The sequence below is a fragment of the Micropterus dolomieu genome, linkage group LG05 (assembly GCF_021292245.1).
Source record: "Micropterus dolomieu isolate WLL.071019.BEF.003 ecotype Adirondacks linkage group LG05, ASM2129224v1, whole genome shotgun sequence".
Classification (NCBI taxonomy): Eukaryota; Metazoa; Chordata; class Actinopteri; order Centrarchiformes; family Centrarchidae; genus Micropterus; species Micropterus dolomieu.
In genome coordinates this window covers 9,776,117-9,788,114 of record NC_060154.1, presented here as the reverse complement: position 1 = coordinate 9,788,114, position 11,998 = coordinate 9,776,117, and the positions used below count along the sequence as shown (strand labels likewise).

Sequence of the window (11,998 nt, the reverse complement as noted above, 5' to 3'; positions counted from 1 at the left end):
TGCATTTGATATAGTTTTATTAACTATTTTTCAGGTCTTACAAAAATATGACAAAATAAATTAAAAGAAATAAATAATCCCATTTCCCAGTATTTCTCTTTAAAAGATTTTTTTGTACAGTGGTACATTGGAAGAGCATATGATGTTCAGTACATGAAGGTTCCATGAAGATGTCTTATCTTAAACTCTGAGGTTAGAGTTTTTAATGTAGCTGTGGTGAGAATCTCACCTGTTCACATCCACTCTTAAGATCCAGAAGAAGATAGTACACTCCCTAAATTCAGTCCTTTCCCAATGGTTTCTCATTAGATTTATGGTGCTTGTAATGTAAGCTTTGAAGAACTGCTGTTGCTTTGATAGTGAATTACAGACAGCTGTTGAATCTCTGCTGTCTGAGGTGCTGTCCTCAGCGAGGGACACCCGTGCCTGGCCCGAGAAAACAAGCAATTGTGCAGTCTCTGGCATTAGATGCCTCTTGATGAAGCTTTTGCTGATACCCAAAACTGTTAATCTGTAAATTTACTTCATCCAATCCATTTTTAAAGACCTCCATAACAACCACATGCAGAATTTGTTGCCACGAGTGCAAAGATGAAAGAAGAGATACGTACGTTAATGCTATCCATTTCTATTATATGAAGTTGTAAGTTTTCCCTGAATAAGAAGGAACTACATACATGGAGGCATGACCCAAACTTTTCTGCGCCAGTATCAGCAAATGCCCCTATCTCTGCCTTCTCACTTTAGTCACCTCTGCTTTGAAACTGGCTTCTCATTTTCTATACAAACATTTAAATGGTGATAAATGGACTCTATTGCACCATGGTGTCACACATCCCTGAAATCCAAATTCTGCAAGAATAAAGGTTTTGATGAGACACTGCTCAGCTACACTTACCATCCTGATCTCTATCATGTGACCATTTAACAATGACAATCCTGTGAGACTGATCCACATTTCTCTCAGCCTTGCACATCTCTTTTTACATTTACAATGAACAATGACTTCCAAATATAAAAAAGAATATACTGTAAGATTGACAGAAAAATGATTCCATGACCACACAAATTGATGTTCTGTCTATTTCCTTATTGCATTTAATGTCAGATCTTTTTGCCTGTCTGCTGAAGTACATTTTGTATTTTCTTCAGACATGTGACTAAAAGGTGGACTATACTTATTGTAAAAGTTGTTACAGACACATGAAAGCAGCCACAAAATAAAAAAAGCTGTCATCAGAATTGTCATCACCCCTAGACAGATTCTGTAAACACAAAGCAGTAGATCATTATTGTTATTATTTTAACTGTGAATCAAGAGATTCCCTAAATTAAATATCAGACGGGAGGGAACAGAGAGCGGAATATTGAGGGGACACAAATAAAAAAGATGCATAGAGTCTGGCTGGGGATAATGCAGAAGGATGGGTGCTGCGTGTGGAGTGGTTAGTGTAGACTTGTAGGGATACATGGAAGTCTCCTACAACTCAGTGTTATTGCCAAAATGCTTGCCAGAGGAGACGGTGTGGAAATGCATAGTTAATGTTCCTGTCTCCCAGCTTACAATGTCACCATAATACATTTCCATTCAAAGTACTCTTAAACTGCAGCCAGACACTTTAATTTCACTGTCTCTGCTGTACACTGATGACTAGACACTGATGTTATGGGTAAGTAGTCAATAGCGAATCAGAACAAGCGATTCAACACCACATTTTGCTATGCAAATAAACTCTGGCACCACCCTCTGGAGACCCCGCAGAAGTGAAACACAGTTTAATGGTGGATGATGGGCATCCTTACTTAAGTAACAAAATGTATACCATACTGTGTTGATGTACATGATTAACATATCACACACATCTTGGGTTAACAGTATAATCCAAAAAATACTGCTTTGGTTAAAAAAAGAAATTCCCATCATCAGCACTGCAAGAATGTAATGCAGCAAATAATGGTGCGTATAAAACACATGGAGCTCAACATAAATAAGAGCTGAACTATTTTAAAAAATCTGAATATATAGGAAATCCCATGGTTGCTGAGAGCAGGGGGCAAGTGAATAGATAGCATGTACTGTGTGGAAGGAGAAAATCAAAACAATCCAGCTTTTGCATAATGTCATGAGGCAGGCTGGTATCGGTCCTTTCTCCTGCAGAGGGAGAGACGTTTCTATGCAGGGCGTAGGGGTTTAGTGCAAATGTTCCTTCTTTAACTCTATACTCGTTTGCCAAGTCTGGTTGGACAGTGTGGAATGGAGCACCATCTGTGTTTACAAGGCGCTCCACGGGCTTGGATGGAGAACAGCACACAACAGGTTTTCATTCTCCATTTCCTCAATATCACCTTTGTCTACAACTGCTTTATATTTCTTTTCCTGTTGCTCTCCGGGAAAAACTACTGGTATGTGACAACTCGACTTACTAAGCTCTTTACCTCCTTTTTGAACAAATCTGTTCCTGTCACAGGATGGGAAGAAGTGTACAAAGCTCAGACATCACTTCTGCTTTGAAAATAAAGCTGGTGATATATCAGGGACGCTTATTAAGGGAAGGTTTGTGTGATGATTGATACGAATAATTAAAATACTGATTGATATTGCTTTTTCATTTTACCACTTCAATATAAAAGTGAAGGGCCCAAGAATTCCAGATACTCACAGATACAAATGACACAATATCTAATGATCACTTGTGTTGTGACAACTAAAAACACTCTCAGTAGTTATTTGATGTACAATCTGTGATCCTTTCATACCACTGTATATGCATTTTTAAAAATCTTTTTCCTCCACAACAGGCTGTTCTGTTCCGAGTGGGAGGCCAACGAGATGCTTACAATTTATGACTAGAAGAAATCAAGAAACACAGTTCTCTGCTTTAAAGGCTTAAAAATATTAGAAACGCAGCTCATGCATTTCTTTATGTATTGCAGACAAGGAAGGATTTGCATGTTTGTGTGTGTAAGGGAGTGTGTGTGTGTTTATTCATCATGATAGGAGGGCTTACGTCTTTCTTATAAAGCCTGTTTTGTTTCGTCTCGCAGCAAAAAACCAAACCATGTAATTTTTTGTCAGTTTCATTTTCTCTCTCTGCTTCAAGTACCTCTACACATAACCTGTGATAACACAGAAGGTAGGTCAGGCATTTCCTCACAGTAAACACATCAATTCTTCAGTTGAGATGTCCCCAACGGCAAGTTTGTTCTCTATGCAGCTACTAGACTTTAGAGCCGTCCAAGTCTGTTGAATGTCCATTCTCTGACCCTTCCCCTCCAGGTGAGGGGATCTCATCTGGAACGCCGTTCAAGTCAGACCTGGATGCTTGTCTTTCTGACGTCTGTGATGATCCTTCCCCGGATCTGGGCATCTGAGCCCCATTTACACACGTCCCCCCCTCAGATTTCCCAAAGTTAAACAGTTTCCCAGGATTGAAGGCTTTGCTGGGTGACTGAGAACGCTCCTGAGAGCTGCTACCTGATGATGAAGATGATGATGATGATGCTGCTGTGGCGTTAGTGGCTGTGATGGCAGCCGCAGAAGCCGCAGCACCTTCCTTCTTATTCTCAGGTGACTTGAGAAATTTGAAGCTCAGGAACCCGGGCAGCTTTGGCTCACTGCCAGTGGGTGACTGAGGGGAGCGGGCACCACCTGAGGAGAACTTACTCTGCAGTGGGATGATCTGTTTCAGCTTCATCACGTTATTATTGGCCAACAGAGAGCTGGGCCTCTTGGGCTTGTCCGACCCGCTACTTCCACCACCTCCACCCCCGGGACGTGATTTGCTGCTGTGACTTTTGTCGTGGTGGTGATCCCCAGAGGAATCGCCCTTGCCGTCATCCCGCTCCCTTTCCCTGCGGGCCATATGCTCCGCCTGCCTCTGCCTCTCCTCCTCCTCCCTCTTCCTCCTCTGCAGCTGCTGGTAATGCTGCTGCGCCTGCCGCTCATGCTTCTGCAGAGGAAAGGAAACATTCCCACAATGTATTTACTAGAATCAGCACTAACCCAGCTAACCATTACAATACTGCAGTGCTACCCATCTAACAAATCCCTTACTAAGAATCCTCCACTTTTGATGCAGCCACAACAGCCTAATCTATTTTCTTTGTGCTACAAATTGTGTTTTTCAAAAGTATCATTGACAAAATATCACCATAGGTGTAATAAAATCAACTTATCTCCAAAGAGAAAGCTGCAGTCCAGCCTGTTTGCAGCAGAATAAATTGGCTCCTCTGATGGCTACTGCTTTGGATTTTTATTATACTGCAGTACTCTGCACATAATGAAGCAGTATTTGGAGGACTTGCTCAAACTGCTAGAGTAAGTCTTGAACATGAATTTCCTTCCTTCCTTCTGTTGCAACTTTCCCATGCCATAAACATTTTATTGTTCTTATGATGTCGTATCTTTTACCTTAAAGGCCTCTCTGCGTTGATAATCCAGTTTGGCCATCTCCTCTCTTACCCATGTAGGAATGTCAGGGATGGCCACATGAATGACGTACTTTAGGAGAATGGCAAAGTGCTGCAGAAAGATGAGGTGTGGGATGAAACAAAAAATAAGTAAGTAACCGTACAATCCCTCTCAAATATAGGGCACAATGCTTCAGAATACTCTTTAAGGGTATGTTACTTGAACTAAGCCACTTGAGCCGTAAAATTCTCTTCCTGATAGGCCTGACTTCTTTATCAGGCCAAGACAGCGCTGCAGGCTGTTTACCTTTTTCCGAATATAGACAGGCACAGAGTGCAGAGTTAACAGAACCAGTATCTAAAAATGTTACAAGAAAGAGGAGAAGCATGAATCGAGCTTCACTTCATCTGTTTCATACCTAAAGATTGGCAAGTTTGAAACCCACTTCACATATATTTATTTATTTACATCTTCTGGGTTACTAGATGATTACAGTGTGTTCTGAAATTATCAGAGAGTAATTTGTAACAACATGCTTCTGTGTGTAAACATTGATAGTATTTGATGAAGGGATATATTGTGCTATACAATCCTCAAAAGTCTCTGCAGGTAGAAAGATAAGCACAGTAATAAACTTGTTTGCAGCCTAAATATCTGGCACATTTTCTGATTACAATACATTTTGTGCAGGGTCACAAAAAGATGGTGCCCTGAGAAAAATTTGAAAAAGCACTGCTCTAAGCACTTCAGACAGACTAGCAGGAACAAGCTGTGGTACCTCGAGGATGACAATGGAGATGATGGCCATCTCAGGGCTGAGCCACGGGAAGAGACGCTGAAGCTGACCACACTGACCAATCAGGTAACAATTCACTATGATGGCAATCAGGCCCATGACTTCCATCGCAGTCTGTGAAGGAGGGGAAAAAAGGCTTAACTTTGCGGTTTCTTAACCCTGACATTCTGCTATACTCTGTATGTACCTAATAATGATTTAAATTTGTCTCAGTTTAGTTTAGTTTATTTCAGCCAATATATAGCTAATTCCAGTATTGGTAATTGATCCATTTCATGTGCTACAGTTACACTTACATGATCATCAATTTTAAAATTGATATCAAGCCAGTGTTTGTTACACATAACAGCAATACTACAATTATTTTAATTGTTCCTCTTTGGGTGACAGTGAATTCAGTCAATTTACAACCATGGAAGAAAAACCTCATGAGCCTATGTCAACTGTGTATTTCTAACCTGCCACTGGCCGATGCTGGCTACTCTGATTCCAAAAGGCCTCTGCAGACCAGTGCAGAGCTTAAAGGCATCACTGCGGATCTCAATGATGTTGTTGATGAGAGCGCACATGGCAGCGAGTGGAAAGGCCGAGGAGAAGAGCACCACGTAGCCAAACTGGATAAACATCTCTTGGTAGTCCTGGAAGGTGTCCTGAGAGCAGCAAAGAGGACCGTTAATAAGTAATGCAGTCTGAATGATATTTGGCAACTAGAAGACAAGACTGCATTTCTGTAGACCAAATAAATTTGCAATGGTACCAAATAACATATAAAAATATACAATATACAAATATGTAAGCTTTGTTTAGCTGGCATTTAGGACCTTTTTGGAAATAACCCACTGTTATTCACACTCAGGACACTCACATAAGTGTGAAAGCTGAGGGTTTCTGTTGGATTTATGTTGCATTGTACCTCTACCAAATGTATGAAACCCGATCTAAGAATGAGGAGAATGAATGAATGAATGTTCCCTAACTGCCAACATATATGGCTGTTTTTATACTATTATACAACAGTTATTTTCCATCTACTCTAAATGAAGTGAAACCATTTCCAATTTATCGACCATATCCATGCACACACGCCAGTTTTTTTTGTTGTTTCAGTTTAGCTTGGCCACATGCTGAAAATGTAGTAGTTTCTGACAATGGTTTGCAAGTATTTGAATTGTAAAAATAAAATGACATAGCACATTGTGCAGTTTTCTTTGCCTACCACTATACACTAAAGGGATGCTCCAGTTGGCTAATAGATTTAGAAGCTCAAAGATGTATGACAGGATTTTGGTTAAATTTAAATTTTTTGGAAAGCTGTCTCCACAACAAAGGTGATGATTTAACTGTTATCATGACATTAGTGTATATATATATATATATATATTCATTCAATATAATAAAAAAATATAATTTTTAAAACCCTGCGCAGAGTCTACAGAATTAGTTTAGAATACAGTCCTTCTTACAGCATAAGTCTGCATGCAGCTCTCCATCTCAGCCTGAGTGAGCGTGTTGCTCTCTCTCTCCTCAGGGGGGTCAATCCATGATTCCCTTTTTGTCTTCGGCTCAGGTCTCTCTGCGCTCCTGCCTCTTCTTCTGTGTCGTAACGATGTGCTGCTATCAGACCCAGAAGGCAGTGGGGCAGCACTGGTGGCAGCAGCAGCGGCAGCAGCATTAATTCCCTCCGCCACACCTGTCCCTCCACCACCTGACTCCTTCACATCATGGATGCCGTTATCATCATCATCATCACACATTTCAAATACAGAGGCAGGGTCCATTCCTTTTTCCACCATAGTGGGGCTCCCCTCCTCTAGGAAATTGTGGTCCATAGGGGGGGCACTGCAGACTGGTCTTCTGTCCACCTTAACAGCAACAACACAGATTAGCAACATCAAATAACAACACTATTATTACTACTACTACTACTACTACTACTACAAACCGCTGTTACTAGTATATTTGCACAACTGCTTTCTTAAAATATGATCAAAGCACATTTAACACCTCATGAATTGATGTTATCACACAGCTTATACCTTCTCTATGAAACTGACTTTCCTCAGCTTCAAACCGCAGTCGATCACACTTTCCTCCTCAGTCTCTCCTTCACTGAACCTCCCGCTGTCAGCCTCGTCCCTCTCACCTCCCTCTTCCTCATCAGGCACCCCACATCCCCCGTTCAAACACTTCTTTTCCCTGAGAGAATTTGAAGGAACAGACAGACGTCAGACAAAATGTGTGTGTTAACCACTCACAGTGGGATGAATCATAACTGCATGCAGCGCGTTTACAGTGGCAAGTGCAGTTAAAGTGGTTTATAATTTGAACTCAAGCGGGTCTGTTTGTGGTGACTAATACTTTGAGTGTCAGTGGTAACTATAAACACATAAATGTAGCTGTTCATCACAGTGATCTTAGCAGAAAGTGTCAATCTCTGCATGTGTGCCTCAAATTGGCAATAATAAAGGATTCATTTAAACTTTATTTGACAACAAATTGTTAATACTTAACACTACATTTTACTGAAGTGTATGTTTGCAACATATTTAATTAAGCACAAGTTTACATAATGAGTTTGACCTTCTGTCTGGCCCCAACCCAGGCCTAGTGCCCCTCAGTCCAGGTCCTGGCATGGCCTGGTCGGTGGGAGAGGCCTGAGCTTTTCCAGCTGCCAGCCGGGCATATTTTAGCAGTACTGAGAGCAGCAAGTCCCACACAGCTCGCAGTGTGAGCTCGCCCAGCTTGTGGCGCTCATACAGGTAAGGCTGCAGCACCTCCTTCACATTTTGAAGGAACTGGCGAATGATAAGCAGAGTGGCCAGCATCTGACAAGGACAGAGAGAAACAGTCACAGAAAATAAACTGCCACAGTGAATGAATGGTGGTTAGAAATAGGCTGGATAGAGAAAAAGAGGACCAGCAGGAGAGAGGAGAGGACTTAATTCTGGGTTGGGAATATGGTAAGATAAATCCTTACAACATATCAAACTCAAACTCTGCAATGCATGCAGACTGTATTCACGAGCAAATCACATAATGCTGCTGAACAGTTCCCTAAAATGTCATTGCTACTCGAGGCTTTACAGTAATACTCACACCTTGCCGAGCAAATGCAAATCACACACAGCAGGAACTATAAAATCAGTTTGACTTAAAGGATAATTCAGGTTTATTACACATTGAGTGTATTTCGGTTTTTGAGTTCATTACTATTTGCAATAACAGTGTGATCAAAAAGAAATTGCAGGGAAGTAGGATCACAGTGACCTCACAAAAGAGAAGTCTGACAGGGTAACTTAAGCAGTCAGACCTTCATACAGGTTTTAAGCAAAACCTCAGGATAGGAAAACTCAACGTGTGGTAAGGAACCTACCATTCTTACTTATTGGAATTATTCCCACCCAAAAAAAGTTTTACCTCCAAATAAAGTGGTTATTTGTTTCATTGGGTTAAACTGTTTACTACATGTATGATTTACTGCTCATGTTTCTTACCCCATCAAGCTTTGTTGTAATAATGTTGCTTTGTTTCCAGATCACAGCAATTATCCTGGCAAGGGAAATGTTGTCCTAACTGATAATTATAGTTGGCCAAAACTATGAGAATTGAACATAAGTTGCAATAAACCAGAATAATCCTTTATCACTCAAAATCGAGCAGTATGTCTTTGGCCCTTTCATATACACCCAGAAGATATACAATTGCAGCAGAACAAAGCTTACTATCCGTTATTGGCTTTAATCTAAAAGAAATTGTTTCCGAGTCAAATAATGCTGACACAAAATATACTATAGCTGCTATCTGCAGCACAGAATGCAAACACAAAAACACAAGAGTATTCCTGACGAGGACATAGACAGAATGTTATTTTCAGTCAATGATGGGAGACCTCTGAAATGGAGAAAAGGAGATACTGTTCTCCCACTGCTGCCTACAGAAACCTACAGTAGCGGTCAGCACAGACAGGTATAGACAGCTATTCATGTTGCTACAGTACGAAAGTGTATTAAGAAAAATCATGTTTCCATGTTGTTTTACTGTGCTGGTTGGCAACCAAACATGGGAAAGCTATGAAGTCAGGTGATGTTTACAGAGTATGACAAGCCCAATGAGGTGGCACTTTGGCTGAGAGTGTAACAGAAACTGACAGAGTGAGAAATTGAGGTAAGAGAGTTGGATCTGCAAAACAATTAAGAAACTAGGAATGATGCTCATATACGAGGCAGTTGAGGTGTGCACAATTGAAGAAACATGAAAGGGTGTGTTGCAATGTTTCTCTCAATAAGAAATAAAAATGATCAGATCAATGATCTCCCACATTAAACAGCCCATAATTTCTGTTCAGTGAATGTTTCCAAAATTTGGAGTTTTAAAGAAGCATGACAAGGATTATACACTGCTCAAAAAAATAAAGGGAACACTTAAACAACACAATGTAACTCCAAGTCAATCAGACTCCTGTGAAATCAAACTGTCCACTTAGGAAGCAACACTGATTGACAATCAATTTCACATGCTGTTGTGCAAATGGAATAGACAAAAGGTGGAAATTATAGGCAATGAGCAAGACACCCGCAATAAAGGAGTGGTTCTGCAGGTGGTGACCACAGACCACTTCTCAGGTCCTATGCTTCCTGGCTGATGTTTTGGTCACTTTTGAATGCTGGCGGTGCTTTCACTCTAGTGGTAGCATGAGTCTACAACCCACACAAGTGGCTCAGGTAGTGCAGCTCATCCAGGATGGCACATCATTGCGAGCTGTGGCAAGAAGGTTTGCTGTGTCTGTCAGTGTAGTGTCCAGAGCATGGAGGTTCTAACAGGAGACAGGCCAGTACATCAGGAGACGTGGAGGAGGCCGTAGGAGGGCAACAACCCAGCAGCAGGACCGCTACCTCCGCCTTTGTGCAAGGAGGAGCAGGAGGAGCACTGCCAGAGCCCTGCAAAATGACCTCCAGCAGGCCACAAATGTGCATGTGTCTGCTCAAACGGTCAGAAACAGACTCCATGAGGGTGGTATGAGGGCCCGACGTCCACAGGTGGGGGTTGTGCTTACAGCCCAACACCGTGCAGGACGTTTGGCATTTGCCAGAGAACACCAAGAATGGCAAATTCGCCACTGGCGCCCTGTGCTCTTCACAGATGAAAGCAGGTTCACACTGAGCACATGTGACAGACGTGACAGAGTCTGGAGACGCTGTGGAGAACGTTCTGCTGCCTGCAGCATCCTCCAGCATGACCGGTTTGGCGGTGGGTCAGTATTGGTGTGGGGTGGCATTTCTTTGGGGGGCCGCACAGCCCTCCATGTGCTCGCCAGAGGTAGCCTGACTGCCATTAGGTACCGAGATGAGATCCTCAGACCCCTTGTGAGACCATATGCTGGTGCGGTTGGCCCTGGGTTCCTCTTAATGCAAGACAATGCTAGACCTCATGTGGCTGGATTGTGTCAGCAGTTCCTGCAAGAGGAAGACATTGATGCTATGGACTGGCCCGCCCGTTCCCCAGACCTGAATCCAACTGAGCACATCTGGGACATCCTGTCTCGCTCCATCCACCAACGCCACGTTGCACAACAGAATGTCCAGGAGTTGGTGGATGCTTTAGGTCTGGGAGGAGATCCCTCAGGAGACCATCCGCCACCTCATCAGGAGCATATCCAGGCATTGTAGGGAGGTCATGCAGGCACGTGGAGGCCACACACACTACTGAGCCTCATTTTGACTTGTTTTAAGGACATTACATCAAAGTTGGATCGGCCTGTAGTGTGGTTTACCACTTTGATTTTGAGGGACTCCAAATCCAGACCTCCATGGGTTGATAAATTTGATTTCCATTGATAATTTTTGTGTGATTTTGTTGTCAGCACATTCAACTATGTAAAGAAAGAAGTATTTAATAAGATCATTTCATTCATTCAGATCTAGGATGTGTTATTTTAGTGTTCCCTTTATTTTTTTGTGTATTTGAGGTGATGAAATTTTACAATGATAAATTGGGTTTAGAATCTTGCAAGGTTTTAACCAGACAAATACAATCAAAACAGAAACTACATTATTTTATACAAAGCAGGTTGGTAGTTCAAGTTTGTGTCGTGATCGGCACGGAGCATCCAAGGTCAAGACAGAGGTGGTCAGAAATGAACCTTTGACCTCTCGCCCAGACAGTGAGTGTTACAGGGATCATACTTTGGACCTAAATAAAGCCCTAAAGAACCAGGGCACAGAGACCCCAAGCATCTGGAACTTTAAGAAGAAAGAAGGCAGCACATTAGGCCGGACCTGCCGTTGCAGACTCTTAAAAAGAGACAACACCAGCAGCATCTTCCACAGATGGACAAATGGCTGGATGTGTGGGTGGCTGATTACGGAAATCAATGCAGAGAGTGTGCAGAAAGAGCAAAGCATTTAAGGGTGTATGCAAAAGCATGTAAGAGAGTATGCAACAATGACAGATGTTGGAGGCCAAATGAATTACTGAAGATAATGCATGACAGACAAACATTAGAGCTGGGTTTGGGATGTTTCTTACCTCTTTCAGCCGCTCCATGTCTTTGAGGTAGAATCCAATGTAAAAAAGGCTGAGATAAGAATTTACAAACTGAAACTGCAAGAGAAAGAAATGTCTGGTGTCATTAAGAATAAAGTTTTAAATCACAGGTTAAATATTACATAAGAAAAAGCCACTCACAAGAACCATTTTGATAATGAGATTTTTCTCATAGGCACTCTGGAGTCTATAGTTTTCTGTGGAAAAAGAATGCAAATCATATCTTATTGTACAGACTGAACCACTCT

General features: G+C 41.8%; 1 protein-coding gene across 1 annotated transcript in view; it reads right to left on the bottom strand.

Moving 5' to 3' along the window:
- The window catches only part of ano8b (anoctamin 8b), a 37,437-nt gene continuing 25,439 nt past the window's right edge, over positions 1 to 11,998 (bottom strand). The window contains exons 11-19 of the mRNA XM_046049900.1: positions 11,892 to 11,947; positions 11,733 to 11,807; positions 7,788 to 8,032; positions 7,244 to 7,403; positions 6,671 to 7,069; positions 5,666 to 5,857; positions 5,190 to 5,321; positions 4,412 to 4,522; positions 1 to 3,950 (exon numbers count right to left, since the gene is read on the bottom strand). Of these exons, the coding sequence (XP_045905856.1) occupies positions 3,219 to 3,950; positions 4,412 to 4,522; positions 5,190 to 5,321; positions 5,666 to 5,857; positions 6,671 to 7,069; positions 7,244 to 7,403; positions 7,788 to 8,032; positions 11,733 to 11,807; positions 11,892 to 11,947 (2,102 nt within the window). The 3' untranslated portion in view covers positions 1 to 3,218. The remainder of the gene's footprint in view (positions 3,951 to 4,411; positions 4,523 to 5,189; positions 5,322 to 5,665; positions 5,858 to 6,670; positions 7,070 to 7,243; positions 7,404 to 7,787; positions 8,033 to 11,732; positions 11,808 to 11,891; positions 11,948 to 11,998) is intronic.